This window comes from Tamandua tetradactyla, chromosome 7, assembly GCF_023851605.1.
Source record: "Tamandua tetradactyla isolate mTamTet1 chromosome 7, mTamTet1.pri, whole genome shotgun sequence".
Classification (NCBI taxonomy): domain Eukaryota; kingdom Metazoa; phylum Chordata; class Mammalia; order Pilosa; family Myrmecophagidae; genus Tamandua; species Tamandua tetradactyla.
Window position 1 is genome coordinate 28,857,893 of NC_135333.1, and position 21,926 is coordinate 28,879,818.

The window sequence follows — 21,926 nt, forward strand, 5'->3', positions numbered from 1 at the left end:
CAACCTCACTTTACCTGCAGATTGTGCTGCCCCGCCCTTTACTTGCATTGGTGTCCCAATGTACCTTATTGATAGGAAGCCTCTAAGGGCAGCAGACACTCATGGTGGAATGGACTCCTCCAGGGGACTTCACAGGGGACCTAATGATGGACAATGCTGCCCATGAAAGGATAATTTTAGGGTTTCCAAGAACAAAAAAAAATAGGGTAAGTGCCTTTTAATAGGAATGAAAATCCAGTGATGCGTAAAAGCAGATAATGGAACCCAGACTATGAATTCCAGATAGAAAGTGCTGTATATCTCACCCTCTTTCTCCCAAACCACTTGAAGAAGAAGGAAGGATTATCCAGCCACTAACCCAAGCAGACAATGAGAGAAAAGACTTATACTTTATTCCATCTGTCAAACTGCAGAGAGCAAGATTCAGTGGAATTTCACACTCCAGCTTCATGTCACCATCTGGTTTAAGCTTCTTCCTCTAAAACAGAGAGAGAAAAAAAAAACAATTTGGGAAGTAAGCTGTGTCATGTGAGGTGACACTCACCTCTGGTGAGCTCCACTCAGAAGCTAAGCCTTTCAGATCCTCCAGGGCGAACAGATTTTTCCCTCTATCATCAGATGGTGAAGGAGGGAAGAGCTTTAAGCCATTTACTCCTGTAATTAACCTTGACAGATCTTTCTTCCTTTAGACCACTGGCTAATACCAGTGACTTCGGCCACCTTTTCCAGTTGCTTTGTCCTCACCCTAGCCACTTCTCTAAAGGAACCCTCTCTTCCTCCACACCCTAGTAACCTACAGCCTCTTGAGCTAAGTTCTTCCAAAGCCAGAGTGAATGCTACTCCAAACTTAAGTCTCAGGGAACTCTCTCAGAGTTTTCAGTCAAGGTTAAAGATGACTGTGGCCACAACTCTGCAAGTGAAATAATTACCCTCCCCGCTACGTGGGACATGACATCTGGGGGTGAAAGTCTCCCCAGCAATGTGGGATATGACTCTAAGGCCCTTCACTGTGGAATTGACAATGTGATCCTGACCAAAAGGGGGAAAAGAAGTATAATAAATAAGGTATCAGTGGCTGAGTGAGTTCAAGTAGAGTCGAGAGGCTATGCTGGAGGCTACTCTTAGACAAGCTTCAGTTAAGATGTTACTACCTTTCATAGTTTGCGAACCCCCAACCAAAAAACCTTCCTGCCAACCCTAAAGAACACCTAGGGCTTTATGTGAGATTCTACAAAGGTTCCGTGCACTAGCATTACTTTCCAGAAACCTACAAACTCCAGATGGGCTCCTAAGCCAGATAAGTCCTGAAATGCAGAGGGACAAGCCTCTCTAGAATATTAACTAGCTCCATACCCCATCCCATATTACTGACAGCCCCTTCCAACTTGAAAAAGATAAAATTGACATAGCCCAAATACCCCTAAAGAGTGGGAGAAAGATCAGAGGAGATGGAGTTATACAGAGAAGGTTGGATTTAACAAATGAATATGACTGCTGAATCATTAAACTGATATTTCTTTCAGTCTCCAGTGTCTTGGAACAGCTAGTAGTAAAAACCTAAAATTGTGAAATTGTCACCCATACCAAAGTCTGAAATCTGTTCTACAACTAATTGTTGCAGTGTGCTTTGAAATTTGCTTTTTTGTTTGTTATCTTTCACAAAAAAGAAAAAAAAAGTAGACTGTGATGATGAATGCTCAGCTATATGATGATATGTAAACGGCTGACTGTAAAGTTTGGATGATTACATGGTATGTGAATATGTAATATATATCAATAAATTTTTTTTTTTTAAAAAGATAACTGTGGCCAGAGAACTTGTTCCCTTGCCAGTGTCCAGATCATTATAGACTTCAGAAAAGAGGCTAGGTACAAACCTTCTTCCTCCTCTTCCTCCTCCTCCTCCTCATCGTCCTCATCAGAGCTGAAGGTGCCATCAGGCAGACTGTAGACGCGGATAACCTGCTTGTTGGGGTCCTTCAGGATGAGGTACTTGCCCTCCTCCAGCTTCATGCAGATGTCGATGACACAGCGTAGGATGCCCCAGGCATTCTCCACACTCAGGTTGATCTGGCTGGCAAACTCATTGGGCTTGAACTGCTGGGTACCCAGGATCACGTGGCGTGAGGAGTCCTTCACATGGTACCGTGATACGTACCTAGTGCCAGAAAGGGATATTAGTGGTGGGGGTAGGCTGGCACAAAGACAGGAATATACTTGGGGTCAAATGTCAGTTAAATGGTGACACTTGGTCTGGGGCTTTTTTCCAAGGGAAAGGGGAAAAGGCAAGTATTCATCTCCCCACCGATTAAGACCTCCTTTTGGAAGATCGGTTCAGAACTTCGGGACTATACATCTCACCCAAGCTTGAGGTACTCAGATCCAGCTAGCAAAGCACAGCAAGTCCAGCGCGCCAACTTGTAGCTGTTGTTCTTCAGCTCGGTGGCAATGACAGCACCTCTCTGAGAGTCCAGCTTCTGACGCCAGTCGACGCCATTACAGTGCTGCAGAAAGCAAGCCCCGGTTAGAGAAGCCAAGGCAGGCTCTTAGGCAGAGAAGGAACCCCCTAGCCTGCTTAACCAGAAAGTGAGTGAGTATGCTCGGAGTCAGAGATAAGACTCCTATCATTTAACACACATGAAGTAAGGGCCTACCAGTTACAAGATGCCAGGGTGGATACTGAGCAAAAGACAGTCTGTTCCTTTACAACTGAGTGTTGGCAGGTACTCAATAAAATGACAATTATTCCCTTCTAAGAGCTCATGCAGACAGGACAAAAACCACAAAGTTAAAGGTCTGCAAAGTCAAAGCGGTTCAGAGCCTGGCAAGATAAAACAGAAAGGGACCCCTAGAGATCATCTCCAACCACGTCATTTATAAAGGTGGGAACTTGGGATCAGAGGAAACTGACTGAAGGTCCTAGGCTCAGGTTCCCAAAGTTTCTTGGTTCACAGTAGCCCTAGGCCAAAAGAAGTATCAAAGAATTCCTTTTATTAAGTAGTTACATCCAAGCAATTCAAGAGTGGTATTCTGGCAGATGTCTTTGCATTTCCCTCAAAAAATAAAATACTGTGCGGCACTCATGAGTTTCCTGTAGCAATTTTAAGAGCGTTTCCACCAGTCTGTGTTGGACAGATAAATTGGCAGTGATAAATGAATGGGATGGGGGGGAAGTTAGGGAGGTCAGCTAGGAGACAAAAGAAAACAAAAAGGAGACATAACAAGTAGGGTCCTGACTACAGTGAGGAAGAAGTAGGTGAAATCCACAGCAGAATGCAAATGCGGATGGTGGTGTTAGCAAAAGAGTGCAAAGGAGTCAGAGATGTCTGAGGCTCTGAATTTAAGTGAGCAGGAAAAAGACAAAGTTGATGAACAGCCAAGCTGGAGGGAATGAGAAATGAGGATACCGGAAGGGGAAGGTATTTTAACAGAAAAACGATGTGAGGTAAGCCACAGTAGAAGAGTTTAGGAGTCATTTTTGTGGAGCTTAAAGTTGAGGCTTGTGGTACACATAACTCTAAGGTGAACCCCACTGATCTTGCCTTTGCAGGAGCTCCTCTCCTTGAGGGTGGATCCTTTGAATATGATGCGATATCATTCTCATGACTATGCTATCTGGTATGTCAAAAGGGATTCTGCACATGTAATTAGGTCTCAAGTCAGATGACCTTAAGAAAGGGAAACTATCTGAGTAGGCCTAACCTAATTGCATAAGTCTCTAAAATCTAGCATAGAGGTCAAAGACAGAGAAGGTCAGAGATTCAAAGCATGAGAAGGATTTGACATGCTGTTGCTGGCTTGAAGATGGAGAAGGCCCTGTGGCAAGGAATGCAATTGTCTCTAGAAGCCGAAAGCAACCTCTGGCCATCAGCGGGCAAAGGAGTGGGGACCTCAGCTCAACAATTGTAAGTAACTGAAGGACGCCAACAACTAAAATGAGCTTCAAAGTAGATTTTCTCATAGAGCCTTCTGAGGCAAACTCAGCTCAGCTGACACCTGGATTTCAGGCTTGTTATGCCTTGAGTAGAGAACCCAGCCACGCCATGCTGGACTTCTGACCTACAGAACTATGAGTTAATAAACGTGTACTGCTCTAAGCCACTAAGTTTGTGTTGTTATGAAGCAAAAGAAAACCAATACAAAACTATAAAAAAGCAACTTTGGCATTAAGAGCTGTGTAGGGAACTGATCCTTAGAGAAAGTTCCACTGCGGGGTGTCAAAGAGGATGTGAGCCAGTGAAGAAAACATGTGAAGGGGGCAGAAATATGTGCGGAACTGGAGTAATGTAGTAATACCGAGGGTGAAGCTGTACAGATGCTATAATATCAAGTGCTACAGGACAGTCCTGGTGAAAAGTCTAAGAAAAGGCCACAGGCCCCAGAGCCAAGGTCAAGGTAAACCTTCCAGTATGCTCTTTGAGCAGCTGATGGGGCCTAAGGAATACCTGAGGGGTGAGATTCAGCACTCAATGTTAATCCCTGGCCTCTAATGAAGGTAGAAAAATAGAAGGAATGGCTTCTGTATTGTAGCTCACTAGACACTTGTTCAACACAAATTCGGCTCAGGGCTCTCCATATACACTGAGCTCTGGTGGCTGCAGGGCTTCTTAATTTTGTACAGCTGTACCCCGTAGTCCGGCCATCCACTTCAAATTTAGACACGGCAAATAAGCCTGGATAGCATTACGAGAATTAACAGCCCAACAATAAGAAAGCACCAGTACGAAAGAAAATATGAAGAGAGGGAAAAACGAAGGAAGTACATTCTTTTAAGCTACCTTTTGAGAGCCAAATCTGAGCTAGATTTGAAAACTTCAAGGTGTTCAATAAATAAAGAAATTGGAAAAAAGGTTATCAGAAGGTTGAAGAGAAGTCGGTGGCTGCAGTGAATGAAGAACACGTCAAAAAGAAAAACTATCACCTAACAGGAAACCTGCTGGCCCAGATAATAAGGCAAGATGAAAACCAAAAGTTTGTAGAGAGGAAAGCCAACAGGTCAGAATGGAACAAAGGGGAGAAAGTACTGGAAGAAGGTAGTTACTGGATCCTTTGTTCAAAAGCAGCAGAAAATTTCTTAAAATGTACTTATGTTCAACACACACACAGTCTCAGTGAGGAACTAAGCAGAGGAAAAAGCTCAGAAGACAAAGCGTTTATAGGAAGCTCTTTAAGTAAAAGGAGAAAATAGCTCACAAAAGCTAAATCGTGTGACAACATGCACTGCAGGATACAGACTTGGTGCCATGAGAAGGGTGATGGGAGGTGATGCCTCACCCTGGAATCCCACTCATTGAGGGTCTTGATGTTGATGAAGGACACTTCACCGTTGGCTCCAGTCATGACGCCATCATGTTCACAGCGGACAATCAAATCGATGTCATCGCCAAGCTTCCACCGGCGATAACTGCAATGAAGACACTCATTTGGTCACTTAAGGTCTAACATCTCTGACACACCTCCACAAACAGGATAGGGCTTGTGCCCAACCTGTTCACAGCACCTGGGATGCTTGCTGCCAGAAAGGTGACATACCGGTATGCAACAGAGGCAATTTCATTCTTATCCATGTCATCTTCCACAAATGGGTTCGGGTTGGGGAAGTTGTATCTTTCTTTCCCCTGTAAAAAATCCCAATAGTGCTAAGAGACTGTCTAAAGTTGCTGCAATGACAAATCAGCCAGACATAGCACCTCTGCTTACCCACAGCCCTGGCCAGGTCACTAGCACCTTTGAGGGTCCTCTGGGCTCACTGCATGTTTTATCTCTTTTATTCCCCATGAATTACAACCAGTAACAGCTAGCATTTACTGAGGCTTATAAGTATAGACTATGTGCTTTAGGTATCTCATTTAATCAGCAAACTTGCCTCTTCTTTGCTTCATTTTCATCTCTAGCATGCATCGCCATTTGATGTAACACATTTACATAATGTTTACTTTCTCTTCCCTTCCACTATAATGAAGCTCGATAAAGGCAGGAGCTTGATTTTGTTTGTTCTTTGCTGTGTCCCCAGCACCTAAAACAATATATTTGTTAAATAATCTAAGAATCCAGACAACATGTCTGTGTGAGAAAAGTCATATTAGCATTGTAACTTTATAGAAAAGAACCATGCAGGAGACCACAAAGCTATTAAGCAGTGGGTCTTTCAAAAGCATGCAGTCTGATCTCAAAGCCCAAGCCTGAAAACTGTTGGCTTCAGGTAGGGACCAGATCTGTCCTGCTCAATCCCACTCTCCTGGAGACTAGCAGACAGCACATGCTCAACCAAGAGTAGATAGTCCAATAAAAAACAGTCAGTGCCAAGACCCTCTGCTTCCCTCACCATTCTCAAGCACTGCTGGGAGAAGTTGTGGTTGATGTAGGTGGCTTCCATGGCCAGGTTGCGGGGTGAGTTGAAGGAATTGCCTTCATCCTGAGGGGGTTCGTTGGCTGTCTCACTCACTGTCAGGAGGTCTGCAAAAGCAGTAGCATGGTCACCCATCCATGCAGCAGTCACCAAATACTCATGATATGCATGGCTCCATGGGGAGACATGGAGGAATCACATAGGTCCACCCTTCAAAAACTGCCACATACTAATGTCAATCTCCAAAATGAGGGCCACAAAGGTCAGGGGAGACTCCTGGATACTATATATAGCAACAGACCTCAGATGGCTCAGAGAAGGCTCAGGCACCTCAGGCTCAGAATTACATTGTTTCTTTTTTGTTGGAAGTTAATTGATATCACAATCGACTTTCTTTTTTTGTGAAAAATAACGTGTCTATAAAAAAAGCAATAAATTTCACAGCACAGTTCGATAATTAGTTGTAGAACAGATTTCAGAGTTTGGTATGTGTTACAATTCCATAATTTTAGGTTTTTACTTCTAGCTGCTCTAAGATACAGGAGACTAAAAGAAATATCAATTTAATGATTCAGCAATCATATTTGTTTGTTAAACCATACTTTCTCTGTGTAACTCCACCATCACCTTTGATCTTTCTATCCCACTCTTTAGGGGTATTTGGGCTATTCATTCTAACTTTTTCATGTTGGAAGGGGCTGTCAGTACTGTGGGGTAGGGAGACAGAACTAGCTGATGTTCTGGAGAGGCTGGGCCCTCTAGGATTCAACACTTATCAGGTCCAGGGACCCATCTGAAGGTTGTTGGTTTCTGAAAAGCTACCCTAGTGCATGGAACCTTTGTAGAATCTTATATAATTGCCCTGGGTGTTCTTCAGGATTGGCTGGAATGGTTTTGGTTGGGGTTTGGCAAGTTATGATAGGTAGCAATGTCTAACTGAAGCTTGCATAAGAGTGATCTCCAGAGTAGACTCTCAACTGTATTTGAACTCTCTCTGCCACTGATATTTTATTAGTTACACTTCTTTTCCCCCTTTTGGTCAGGAGGGAATTGTTGATCCCACAGTGCCAGGGCCAGACATCCCTGGGAGTTATCTCCCACATCGCCAGGGAGACTTTCACCCCTGGATGTGCCATGTGGGGGGAGGGCAATGATTTCGCTTGCAGAGTTGGGCTTAGAGAGAGTGAGGCCATATTTGAGCAACAAAAGAGATCCTCCAGAAGTAACTCTTAGACATGCCTATAGGTAGTCTGTGCGTCTCTGCTACCTACATAAGCTTCACAAGAGGAAGCCTCAAGATCAAGGGCTTGGCCTATTGATTTGTGTGTCCCTAATGTTTGACACAGTATCAGGGGATTCCCTAATGATAAAATTTAATAGTTCCATATCTTTTTCTCCCATCCAACAAAGAACTCTGCCAATACTTTTTGATTATCTGCTTAATATATTCTAGGATATATTCAGGCATTACATTAAGCTATACAGGATTGAAGGCCCTCATTCTTATTCTGGGCTCCTTATGTTTCAATTGTTCAACTAAGCTGTGCAGACAGGTTGAGTTAGATTATGTGCTACAGAAAATTTAGGTTCCAGACAAAATAAGTTTCTTTTTTATTGCTGTTATTTCTTGAGTGGTCTGGTTTCCATTCATGGTGTGTATGTGTGTGTGTGTGTGTATGATATACAAATATATGCATACATATTTTTTCCCTGTGTAAATACACTGAAGCAAAAAGAGCATCAATCAAAAGAAAAATGCTAAGTAAATAATGCAGTTGGTATGGAGACAGCAGAAGCCAGGGAAGTGGCATTCATTAAGAAGCAGAGGGTTAGTTAGGTGCTGTAAGAAATCAGAAAGCTGATATCTCAAGGAGCTTCTTCAGTGACAGACAGTTTCTCCTCTATGTCTTAGAGGAGAAAAGGAGGGATTTGGCCATAGTTACCAATGTCTATGGGGAAGAGACCATTCTCCACCTGTTCTCTCATACCAGGGAACTGCTCAGAACGAACATAAATGCCCAGCCCCTTAGTGTTATGCTCCAGGCAGGCTGCTAAACACTCACCAAAGTCAGAGGTGTCCCTCTTGTCAAAGAAGAGCTTGGAGCCAACTCTCTGGACGACGATATCCCAGGAATACACTGAGCGGGTACAGCTCATCAGTGTGGCCAGAATAGCATCAGTGGCAAATACATTCCCCTGAGTTTTTGCCAGCTACAAAGAGGATAAAAGACAGATCTGAGGTCAAGAACACCTGACCTGTCCTAGGTATAACTGACCATTTGCATGAAGGAAAAGCAGTCCTTGCCACATAAATTCTTAAGAATAAGGAGCCCTTTCAGACACACATGCCTCCCCAGAGGGTCTAGAGCACAGTTGCTTGGGTAAGACTAGCACATAAGCCAAAGAGCTTCGGCTCACTGTCCCAGTCTGCAGTGGGACTGCAGCTCAGTGAGCATGCACTGTATTCTGTAAATCACTTCATGATCCTTTCATCTGGAGAATCACTTCATGATAAGGGAGATAGCAAGTACATTTACTCCATTTTATAGATGAGGCAACTAAGACTCCAGAGAGGTAAAGCCAGTAAACAGCTAAGAAGCGCAGAGTTGAGATTTGAGTCCAAATTTAAGGTCTACTCAGCACAGGGCCTTTCTTTTCATTTAATGTTAAGTGTGATTCAGAGAAATCTAGAGGGGCTTCCTAGATCTAAATTACAGATACAAATTCTTGTGTCCTCTGTACTGAGAGGCCTCAGCTGTAGAAACTGGCAGCATCCCTGAAGGCTGGGAGAGGTGGGGAGGGGTGGGCACCTTTCGGATGACCGGGTCATCTGTGGTGGTGACGGTGTGGAAGATGCGCTTGATGCTCCGCAGCGACTTCTCATTCCTTGTGGTGATGCGGTCGAAGGCCTTATCGTAGTATTCTAGGGCCCCACAGCACTCACTGAGGGGAGAGTATGGAAGACAGGCAGAGTCAAGGGAAAGAAGACCTACTTAAGAGCAAGAACTTTGCTATCAATGTAGAACCATGAAGTGTGGCAGCGGGTGGGCCCTCAGAGGCAGAGATCTAGCTTGGTGGTTCCCAACCCAAGCTGCCTGGTAGAAGCTGGGCTGGAAACAAAGCAGCTTTAAAAATGCCAGTGCTTGGGCCCCAAGCATTTTTTTTTTAAAGTTCCCCAGGTGATTCTAATGTGCAGCCTGAGTCTAGAACCACCCATTCAGGCCAGTGTTTACTTCACTTTTATTTTTTTCAGCCATGGAATCAGGTATCTTATCCAGCAGTCCAATACTTAAGAGATGAAAATACAGTTTCTCTGAATAGAGGGGGAGAGGCAACTCACAGGGCTTGCTCGGTTCCCTATCCCCCGAGCTCCTGATGTGGCTCCAAAGAGCAGTGCAAACGTAACTCATCCAGCCTGACCTTTCCATTTTAAAGACAGGAGTCTGAGGTCGGGGGAGGGAGACGACTGGTGAGAGAAGCATGTGGGTGGGCTGCCTTGTGATCTGGTGCTCTTGCTCCCCACTTTGTTATTACCAGGTAGTTGCCCTTTAGAGTTCCCAAAGCAGCTCTTTGAAGCTGTCAGGAAAACCTCTGATTCTCCTGGAGAACTGGGGTATTTCTCTTTCTGCTGAAAGAGCTTTATAACTTAATCTTCTTTCTGTCTTGCTCAGGGGGCTGGGAAGTTAAAAGAAACCTGAAGTTTAATATTAGCAAACTTTTTCTGCCCCTTTCCCTTGGAAAAGCTAGGACTTAAGAAAGTGCTCATAGCTGGTCCACACACATGGGAGCATGTATGGAAGGCAGGTGAAGGTGTCACTTACATGTCCTGTGGCTCTGATACTTCCAAGTAGCGCATCTTCATTAACTGAGGAAAATCCATTTCCTCTTTCACTTCCCAGTCACTACGAACTTCAACTGAAGAGTCTCGGGGCTTCTACAGGAGAAAACCATTGAAGGGAGAAAAATTATAGCCAGGGCAAAACATGCTAACAGTATGACGAAGGGCTTTTATTTGATAAACATATACTCAACAATTACTATGTGCTAGCCGTTTTAGAAGGCAGAGTCCCTGACTCTTAGGGATCAAGAGTTCAAAACTAAGAGTTTGACTCCTATTTACATATCCAAGGGATATGAAAACATTTGTCCATATAAAACTGTACACAAACATTCAGAGCAGCATTGTTCAAACAGTCAAAAAGTTGAATAACCCAAATGTGCAGCGACTGATGAAGGGATAAATACAATGTGGTATACCCATATAATGGGATAATATTTGGGAATAAAAAGGAATGTTCTGACAGGCTACAACATGAATGAACCTTGAAAATAGAAAAGACCACACACACTGTATGAGCCTTTTACAGGAAATGTCCCAAACAGGCATAGCCATAGAGACAGAAAGTAAAGCAGTGGGTTCTTAGGGTTGGCAGGAGGTGGTGATGAGTACTAAAGGGTTTCTTCTTTGAGTGAAAAACACGCTTGGAAATTAACGTTAGTTGTAATTGTACAACCTTGTGAATATATAAAAAGCACTGAATTGTACACTTTAAGTGGGTAAGTTTCTTGGGGGTGTGATTATATCTTAATAAACTGTTACAAAACAAACAAATGGAATTTTTAGACAGAATTCTGATATGGATACATTGCCTGTGATTTTTGGTCCCATTTTTGCCGCACTCCAAATTGCTTCTGAAATTTCTTCTGCAATCGTATGCGATCTCTGTAAAGACAGGAAAATTGTGTCTTAGCATAGGTCTTACGCTCAACTACCTTTTCAAAAGGCAGAAGCTGCCATTCTCTTTAGCTAGCTCTTAACAGCATCAGTGTCTTCTCTGAACAATGGAAAATGGTATCTTAATAAGAAGGAATAGACCAAAAGTATACACCAGAGATGCTAAAAGAGGCCCCCTGCAAATACTGACCAGATGTGTCTTACTCCCTCTAGGACAGTGACCGTCTACTGGCAACCCCAACCTATGCAGAGCCCCTGCACTACACAACTCCAGGGTGTGCTAAGGATACACTGTGAATGGGGCCCTCTAGAGGTTTGTTACCTTAGAACTGAGCCTAAGCAAGCTACAAGGCCTCTTCTTATTAACATGACTTTGCTTTCCTTCAGGATTCATGGCTAGCAGCAAGCAGTGTCTTGCCCATGCTACCTGCCAAGGACTGATCATTGAGAATGATGTGAGGGCTAAAATGGTAGCTTAAACTACTTTGGGAATTTTTTTTCAACGATAGTTCAATGAAGGCAATCATTGTTCAGTTTTGGCCCACTAATTCCAAGGTACCATCAGTCCGGGAAGAAAAACTTGTTCTGGAAGGATGGAAATCTCACCTCTCTTTCTGCTTGGCACTCTTAGGCAGAGTCTGCAAGTTGAATTGGAGCATGTTCCGTCGATCTTTGTCTCTGCGAAGGTTCCGCTGGGAAGCAGGACAAAACATCTGTGTTAAAATCTTAGACATTTGGCTCACAACAGGCAATGACCTATTGGGGAGACTTTTAGATTAAGGTTAGGGGATGCAAAATCCCAAGTTTCACATTTTACTCTTTAGGATTAAGTCTAGGGGTTTTAGTAGGGAAGTACTTCTTAGCTTGATTTATATTCCCACAACATATTTGCTATTCAAGTAAGTTTACTGAGTCTTATTAGAGGTGCTGAATTTGCCTCTTGACATAATAAGATGTAGACTGACCAGACCGTCTACTCAATAAAGCCTTTATACAGCAATTAAGTGAAGCAAGAGGCACAGATGTAACTTTTTATTCAACAGAGACAAATACCTGGCAACACAAACATCCACTCTTAGCACGGGGATGGGTATGAGGTCTGAGCTTCTGGTGAACAGAGATCTAAATTATTTAAATGCATCACCAAACCCAGACAGTACAAGTTTACTTCACACAATGTGTGAGGAATACAGGCCAAGAATGATGAATTCAGTACTCACCAAAAGACCTAGGATAACTAGCTTTCCTCTCATGGTTACTCATAGGTTAGCATTTTTAGCAGCAAGTGACAGGCAACAGTAATAGCCCCAAGATGATCAGGCTGCCAGTTCTTGGCCTACCTGTGCAAATCTCATCCGATTTCGCTGGTAGGCAGTCTTCTGTGTGCGGGCTGTATCCACCAGTTGGAAGCTAGTTTCATCCTCCTCATGGAAATAAGCATACTGACTTCCACCCCCAAACTGAGAGGAGTACTTATCTGGAGAGAGATGGGAGCAGTTTGTAATCACTACAACTTACGAACTTTATGAATTATAATAGCCTGAAGCCTTGCTCTTCAAAGTGTGGTCTCAGGACCTGGGCACTTGTTAGAAATGCAGATTCGTAGCCCTATTCCAGACCTACTGAATTGGAACCTGTATTTTAATAAGATCCCAGATGAGGTATATGCACATTTAAGTATGAAAAGTTCTGGTCTAAGGAGCTTTCTAAGCCAAGACACTGTCTGAGAAACTCAAGCTAAGCCCATTTCATTCTTTGCCTCATTCTGGAAAGATCTGATTCTTTAGTCTTATAAGAGAGGCAAACATAGGGCATATATGCTGCCATTTCTATCACCCGGTGCTCAAGGTGACATGTTTCACGGATCACAACAAAACTCCTTGCTGATCTCAGCCTCAGATAACCTTAACTTAGTGCTCTAGGAAGCTACTTCCAACCATCTCAAACAGAGACAAAAACCTATTTACCAGATTTGGAATTTAAAACTAGGGGTTTTAAACTGGGGGTCTACTGTTGGGCTTCAGAGGTTCAGTAAATCTCAGCCAATTGAATGCAAAATAGGAATATGTTCAACACATTTTAAAAAGTGTCTAGAAAGCTTTCAGATGCAGATTACTAGGAAGAAAATCGTCACAAGGTCCTGATCCAGGCAGCTGAAGAATACTTACTTGTATACCTCTTATCCTGGTATGTGGCACCTGTCCAGTCTGCAACCTATTAAGAGCCATAAGGGAAGACAGAGAAAACATAGATCAACCAGTTAAGTTTCTTGTGATCCAGAAATCCCTGAAGTGAAAGGACACAATGTGATAGAGTATCAGAAGAACTGGTTCACAATGGCTTTTTAAGCACCCAGTTTTCCTATGATTACTCACAGAGGTTATAATCTTTCTCAGCTGGTATCACTATAAGGAACACAGGAGTTTGGCTTGTGAGAGAATAAAACTCAAATAGGAACTCCTGGAGAGAAGTACCGTCAGTTTAAAAGATGCAGAGACCATGGACAGGCAAGTACCTTTCCTAGCCGATCTCCTTTGCTGAATGGCTGGTAGGGCATATCCCGAAACTGCTCAGGAACTGCACAGGGACCCCAGCCTGAGGGGTTGTCCTGAATCACAGGAGTCATGAACTTCGCCATGTTCTAAAACTAAAAAATACAGAAAATGTGAGTTGCTACATGAAGGAAGTTCCCAAAATACAATTCAAAAAGCAACACACAATACAGAATATTCAACTGTGAAACTCTTACCAGTGTTTTCTTATAAATACTCTGAATAGTTAAAACTCAGAAGACTACTAGCCTAGTTAACATCTTTGAATTAAGGATGCACCTTATATTTGATGGTATGTCATAGCTTAACTTTCTTAATGTTACATAAAATGGTACTTTTTAAAATTAATGGTGTCTCAGATTTGATGAAATATGATAATATTTTTTTCAAGTGTGGTAACCACATTTGGTTCTTCCTTCACCATGGCATAGAACACTTCCCTAAGCTTCAGTCCCTGCATCTGTAAAATAAATGGAATCTGTTTTATCTGTATCATTGGATCACTGAGAAAGTCATATTAATTAACACATTTGAAAATGCTGTCTTTGTAAAATGCCTTGCAATTACTATTTGACTTGCAAAAATATATTTCTGAACAGAGTACTTAGAAAAAAAAAGAATCCTTCAGTATACCTTGAAATCTGACTTTCTTCTGTTGTCTAGTTTTCTATTATTGATGCAAATCCTACATGGAGCAAGTGGAAACAGAGCGAGGTAAAAGGGCTGCCAGAAAGGTGAGGTCACCAAAAACTTTAGGGCGGGGTAAGGGGTGTGGTATGTATGATTCTTTCGTTTTTATTTCTTTTTCTGGAGTTACGCAAGTGTTCTAAGAAATGATCGTACTGATGAATATACAACTATGTGATGAAACTGTGAGTGGTTGATTGTACACCAAGTATGGAATGTTCATATGTTAAGAATGTTCATGTTTGTATGTTGTTTTGTCAATAAAAATATTAAAAAAATAAATTATGTATGGATGAAAAACTATTTACAAATATTATGGGCACTAAGCCTTGTTCTTAGTGCTTGACATGCATTGATTCACTACATCCTCCAAGGAATCCTATGAAGTTGGGGCCAGTGTTATCCCCACTTTCTAGATAAGAAAACCAACGCTAAAGCCGCAATATTGATATTGATAAGGAATTTGAACACAGGCAATCTGGCTTGAGTCCATACTGTGCTGCTGTACCACCACTGCCATCATCATCATAATGCCACAATAGGTCCCCTCAGGAGATCAAACACCAGGGACTCTACGGCAGATGCTTGCCTTATAGCTCTCATCAAAAGCCTATGCATTTATTCATTGTAACTCCCTGACAACACTCGGAAGCATTTTCCCAGAGGAAAATTCATCACACAAATATCTCCTGGAAGCTGGAGAGCAATCAAAGAGCACAGCTGTACTGAAATTGGCAAACTGTCCTCATGGCCCCAAGACGGGGAGGTTGAGGGTTCCTGGGTGACAGCAACAGGAAATGAACCTGGGAGCATCATCTTCCAACTCTGAACTGAAGCTATATTACAGGGAGAGGAGTTCAGAAGGAAAGGGGTGGCAATCGCAACAATTCACATCCAGTAAGTATTTCTTGAGCTCCTAATTACATGCCAGGAAATGATACTAGATACTTTATCATCAGTAATCCTCACTCTCCCAATTTTAGAGAATAAAAAACGAGAAGCTCAGCCAAATTCCACGCAGCTGATCTGTCCATGGTTTCAAAATAAATTTGATTTCGGGGGCTGTTTGCTGCAAGTCCAGCATTCTTTCCATTCTATTATAGATGGACAGCAGCCAGGAAATATCTGGGGCTTTCAGACCAGACTTCTCCAGGCGATGGGAAGTAGTACCTGGGCTTCAGGCAGTGTAAAATAGTGAGAATAGAATGAGTACGGAAAACTGAGCCGTTCAGGCAAAACTATAAGGGCAGCTGTACTGGCCCCAGGAGCAGGATAGGGAGGCATCAACAATGCAATCAGAAGGGTGGTTGGGAGGCCATAGTGTTGCGTAGATTACCACGGTCACCACAGACCGTACGCCATCAATCCCCGAGGACAACTGCATTCTACCCTCCCATTTCACAAGGAAACCAATGAACTGTGAGATCCTCAAGGCAGGGGCCGAACACCGCTCAGGATGGCACCTCCAGTATTAAACTCATAGGAACTCAGATCACTTTTGAAGGGAGACCCTGAGATCCAGCAGGTTTGGGCAACAACCAAATTTGCCTAGCCTAAGGCAGCTAAGCGGAGCCTAGAGCCAGGGACCTCACACACAGGGCTGGGTCCCCTCAACCCTCACTGGGGGCTGCTGAAGACGCGGCGGCAGGAGCCGACGTAAAAGAGGTCTCTTCCGGGAGGCCCTGGAACGCCGAACCCAGCCCGGGCCGCTTCCGGGGGCCCGCAGGGTCCCACGGAAGACCCCGCTCACCTGCAACGGCCTCGGCCGGCCCAGATTGCGATAGATGGCCTGGGTCAGAGATCGTGCCACCGACAGCTCTCCCAGGAACCGGGAAAGGAGGAAAGATGCGCGCGCAATAGCCGGCGCCGTAAACAAAACCGGCGCTGTCGTAAACTGTGCGCCATCTTCCTCCGGATTCGGCAGAAGAATGCATGAGCCGTAAAGCTAAGGCAGTCCCGGAAGTTCGTCACTGCTCTTTATGAGGTGTCGGCGTTATTCTCCGAGGCGCCTAGACGCAAGAGGGTGGTTACAGTTACGATCAGACGGCGTCCGGTGACGCTCAGCATTGCGACGTGGCAGCCGTGCAATGGAAGATAGTGGCTGCGAGAGGCTGACAGACGCGCTGTATCCCACAGTGCTTCAACCGTCCTCTTCGGTACGCAGTGATCCGCGGCTCCTCCGCTTGCTCTAGTTAATCGTCTCGTTTGATTCTCACAGCAAGCGGGAGGAGCGAGTTTATTAATTTATTATTATTAACCTCCCCTTTTACAGTTGCGGACGCTGAGGCCGCCAGGTTCATGGTTCAAACGCTACTTACACAGTTTTAAACTTTATTGCTCGTCAGAGGTTTCTGGAGCGCTAGTTTTAATAAATGCAGGCTACGGATCTCACTTTCGTAGATTGTTATTCAAGTAATCTAAGCAGGAACCCAGGAATCTGCAATTTAATTAGCAACTGTGAGTCTGAAGTGGGGGACTCAGAAACACTTTACATTAGGCAAGTGTTGTCCCTTCTGCAGCTCCCAGCCAATAGATTTTGTCCAGGAGTCTTGAGCGGTTTCAAAACATTCTTCAGAAAGAAGCTGGGTGTGACTTTATTAAAATCCCAGATCCTTTTGTGCCTTGCCTCCTTGGTTTCCTGATCATACAGTTTGGAAGACTGTCCTTCATTGAAAGACATATCAGACCTTCATCTCTCTGAGCCTCAGTTTTCTTATAAGTAAGAAGGGGCTGATAATAAGGGGATACTGTGGGGGTAAAAATAGAGAATGCATGTCAAAGTACTTAGTAATTCCTCTAACCTGTTGGGGAACTTGGACAACTTATTTAACCTCTTTAAATCTTACTCATCTGGAAAATGAGAATGTGATAGCAGCGCCTATCTCCATAAGTTCTCTCCCAGTTGCCCTTGTTCTAGTTTTTCTGATTTTTGTTTGTGACAGCCAGTGAGTGGTGTTTAGGGCAAAACTTGTAGTCATAATTGGTAGCTCCTTTTCCCTTTGCATTACGTTCATTAAATACTCATTATTCAGCTTCCAAAATATATCTTAAACTACCATCTCTAGCCTGCAAACTTGGACTCCCACTCTTGCTTCCCTACGGCCCATTCTCCACATGGTGGCTAAAGCATCGTTCACAACCTTCTAGTGACTTCCCATTGTGTGCTTAGAATGAAATAAGAATGTCTTCCCATGGCCTGCCTGGTACTTGGTTCCCTTTCCACTTCATATGCTGCTGTTCTCCACTCACTGCTCCAGCTGCCATGGCTTTTTTGAACCCTGAACCCATCAGGCAGGGCCTCTGCACTTGCGTTCCTTCTACATGGCACACTCTTCCACAAATCAGCTCATGGTTGGCTTGGTCCCTCCATCTATGTCGCTACTCCAGAGTTGCCTCCTCAGAGAAGTCTTTTCATACCATCCTTTCTAAAATAGCTACTTTCCCCTTCATCCCTCCTCCTTCTCTGCTTTGTTTTCTTCATAGTTCTCATCACCATGTGAAATATTTGTTTCTTTGTTTAGGGTCTGTCTCCCCTCTAGAGTTTAAGCTACGTGAAAGTGTGGGCTTTGTCTGTCTTCCCTAGAGGAGTGTCTGGTAGTAGTATTTGTTGAATTGATTGTTGAATGGATTGGGGTTTTGGACAATTAAATGAGAAAATGCATGTAGCACATTACCCTGGGCACATAACTAAGCAATCAATAAATGCTGATATAAAATTAATATCAATAGTAAATTGAGTGTGTTCTGAAATATAAGGGCAAATGTATTTTTATTGATTCGCTTGGATCGTGTCTTTTCTTTTTTTGCTGTGGGCCTCTGGGCCATCTGCTGCAGCTTCCTTCCATGACTTGCCCAGTGTTTAATAATTTTCCCCATGTTTTGGTTCAGATGTCCCTGCCCACACCAGAGGGAGGAGTGCATGGAGTGTCCCATCTCGTTCTTTGTAGTGGGTCCCTGGATTTGGGTGAGAGATCTTGCCCCTGTTCCTCCTCCCAGCTGAGACTCCTGCTGCCACTATTTCTGCCTCTCCTGGTGCCCAATCTCTAGATGGCAGGAGAATGACCCTCCTTTATACTAAATCAGAGCATGCCTCATCTTCCCCAACTTCCCTGCCCTTAAAACCCTTCGGTGGCCTACCATTACTCTGAGGGTAAAGTCATAAACACCATTCCATGACCTACAAGGCCCTAAATGATCCTTCTTCCCTCTCCCAACTCAACCCTACTGTCTCCCCTTTCCCTTACTAGCAGCTTCCTCTTTCTGGAACACATCCAAGCCAGTTCCTACCTTTTAACCTGCTGTTCTCTAGGGCCTGGAATGGATTTCTCCTAGATTCATGTAGGCCTGTGTTCTTATCGAACAGGCTTTGTGTATGTGTGTGTGTGTGTGTATTTAATATTTTTATTGACAAAACAACATACAAACACAAGCAGTCTTAACATATGAATATTCCATACTTGATGTACAATCAATGCCTCATAATATCATCACATAATTGTATATTCATCACCGTGATCATTTCTCAGAACATTTGTATCACTCCAGAAAAAGAAATAAAAAGAAAAAACTCATACATACTACACTCCTTACCCCTCCTTCTCATTGACCACTAGTATTTCCATCTACCCAATATATTTTAACCTTTGTTCCCCCTATTTTTTTCCTATACCCCTTACCACTCTCATTGATCACTAGTATTTCAGCCTACTCAATTTAACACTTGTTCCCCCCATTATTTGTCCATATCTTTTACTCATCTGCCCATACTGTAGGTAAAAGGAGTATCAGATACAAGTTTTTCACAATCACACAGTCACATTGCAAAAGCTATATCATTACACAATCATCTTCAAGAAACATGGCTACTGGACACAGCTCTACAGTTTCAGGCACTTCCCTCTAGCCACTCTAACACACCTTAAACTAAAAAGGGGATATCTATATAATGCATAATAATAATCTCCAGGATAACCTCTTGACTCTTTGAAATCTCTCAGCCACTGACACTTTATTTTGTCTCATTTCTCTTTTCCCTCTTTTGGTTGAGAGGGTTTTCTCAACCCCTTCATGCTGAGTCCCAGCTCATTCTAGGGTTTTTGTCCCATGTTACCAGGGACGTTTACACTCCTGGGAGTCATGTCCCATGAGGAGAGGGGGAGGGCAGTGAGTTTGCTTGCCGTGTTGGCTGAGAGAGAGGCCACATCTGAGCAACAAAAGAGGTTCTCTGGGGGTGGCTTTTAAGGCCTAATTTTAAGTAGTCTTAGCCTGTCCTTTGTGGGGATAAGTTTCATATGAACAAACCCCAAGATTGAGGGTTTGACCTATTGATTTGGTTGTCCCTAAACAGGCTTTTCTTGACCACCCTTCTGAGCTGCTTCACTCTGCCTCATTAACTTTTTTTTATATTGTTACATTGAGCTTGTCGCTTACCTGGTACTTGTACCAAGACTTGCGTTAACTTATTTAATCCTCATCGCAACTCTGTGAGATAAGGACTATTATTCTCCTCATTTTACAGATAAGGAAGGTGGGGGTACAGTAAGATCACACTACATGCTCTAGGTCAAACAGAATACATGGCAAAGGTGGGGCTCAAACTCAGAAGACAGCCTGCCTCCAGCATCTTCCCATATCCCATTACTGCTTTGTTGGGATCCTAGCATTTATGTCGATCAGAAGTTACCGTACATTTATTTGCTTAATTATTTATTGTCTCGTTAGAAAGTTAGACTCCTGAGAGCAGAGGTTTTCCATGTCTTTTGTGTGGTGGTATCCCCAGCACCTGGAATCATGCTTAGCACTGGTAGGTTCTTGGGAAATGTTTGTTGGATGCATGAATGAACTCCCGTGCATCCATGGCAGATCCTTCCACTGCTGCTCTTGTCATATGCCTTGTTTTATTACTTAGGGGCCACCTAGATCTCACCCCCACCCCCAGTCTCTGGACTCCTCCAGTGTGGGGCTGCATTATTTGGGGTTGAACTGTCAGGGCTCAGCACTCCACCTGGCACCCAGAGTATGTGCCCAGAGATGAGGCCTTTAGATACTGTTGCTAGAGACTGAAAAAACAAACAAAAAAACCTCAGCGTTCTTGCCAGAGAAGTGTAGATTTGGGGGCAAGTGCCCTATTCTCAAAAGGAACTCTCATTTAGTCTTTCTGGTTTGAAAAGTTACCCCACCATCTTTTTCCAGGGAATTTAATAACTAATTTTTCATTATTGCTAATAACAGCTAATCTTAGCACAGCGGTTTATAAGCAACTACGTCATTTCTGCCTCATGGTGACAATATTTTAATATTAATTTTGCGGATGGTAAAATGAGACTCAGAAGCAAGGTCACTAACCAAGGTCACACAGCTAGTGAGAGGTGGAGCTGGGATTTCACTTATTTATTCATTCAACAAACATTTGTAAGCACCTGCTCTGTGCCTAATACAGAGCTAGGAGTGGAGGATGGAGCAGGGAGCACACAGGTGAGGGGCCTATTCTGTGGAAGGTGACTTTTAGTGATCACTGCAACAGAGGGCAATTTTATTTCCCTTCTGCTGAGGGTGAGCAAACCTCCCAGTTTGCAAAGGACAGGCCCAGTTAATACCTTTTGTCTTGGATCATGGTTGATAGTGCCCCTTTCTTTTTCAAAAGTGCCCGCAATTTGAGTGGTAAATTATACAGTCGCCCCACATTTGTCCAGGATCTCAGAGCATATGTCAGATCCTGGCAACAAGTTTTATCTCACAGCTCAGAATAACAAGATACACGAGGCAACTCACACAAAGAGAGCGCTCAAGAAATCCATCTTAGTTTAGCGAGCTCTTGCTATGCTGCAAATCACTCCAAAATTTAGCAGCTTAAAACAACCATCATCCTTTTGTTATCTCTTTTGGTTTTTTGTGGGTCGGGAATTTGGAAAGGGCTCACTCAGTTGGGTGGCTCTGGCTTGAGGCCTCTCACAGGGTATGGTTAGAGGGTGACAGGAACCAGAGCAGCGGGGGGCTGGTCAGACACCCCCTCCACCCTGTTTAGCCTCAGGTATGTCTCGGTGGCGTTTCCCCCAGGGCTTCCTCACAGCATGGTGGCCTCAGCACAGACTTCTTATGTGGAGGCTGAAGATGCCAAGCGCTAAAGAGCTGAACGCTGCCTCGCCTTCTGTGACCTTCTGTGACCTTTGATGACTTTCTATGACTTAGGCTCCAAAGTCACACAGTGTTGCTTCCGTCTCTTCTGTTGGTTACATGTGAATCACAGACGTGCCCCGAGTCAAGGGCAGGGAGCAAACCCCAGCTCTCTCGATGGACAAGGTTCAGGGCTATAGGAAGGCATGTGGAGCAGAGGTGCTGTGCTGACATCTTGGAACATAACACCTGCCGTAGATGTAAACTGGCCCTTTTTTGGGGTCACCGGTTAGTCGTCTGCAAATGTGTGACTGAGCATTTGGACACATCAATTGCCAGTCCCATTTCCTGAGGAAATCTGGCAGGGAGGAGGCCTGGAATGTGATCACAGGTTATCCCAGGGGAAACCTGGTCAGCTACCTTGTACCCTCTTTGGAGAAGGAGTGAATGGGTGAGTTGGTCAGTAGAGGCAATGTGGAGAGGGGAGAGT

At 43.8% G+C, this 21,926-nt stretch overlaps 1 protein-coding gene across 1 annotated transcript; it reads right to left on the minus strand.

Annotated features, from left to right (window-relative positions):
• Positions 1 to 370: 370 nt before the first annotated feature.
• Positions 371 to 16,255, minus strand: EIF3D (eukaryotic translation initiation factor 3 subunit D). The gene is made up of 15 exons (XM_077168703.1): positions 16,074 to 16,255; positions 13,600 to 13,731; positions 13,253 to 13,298; positions 12,425 to 12,561; positions 11,691 to 11,776; positions 11,000 to 11,072; positions 10,171 to 10,283; positions 9,160 to 9,292; positions 8,413 to 8,560; positions 6,326 to 6,456; positions 5,533 to 5,618; positions 5,275 to 5,404; positions 2,362 to 2,504; positions 1,878 to 2,158; positions 371 to 478 (listed from the first exon to the last, which is right to left on the minus strand). The coding sequence occupies exons 2-15, from the start codon at positions 13,720 to 13,722 to the stop codon at positions 465 to 467; spliced, it is 1,644 nt and encodes a 547-aa protein (XP_077024818.1). The 5' UTR covers positions 13,723 to 13,731; positions 16,074 to 16,255; the 3' UTR covers positions 371 to 464.
• Positions 16,256 to 21,926: the final 5,671 nt, after the last annotated feature.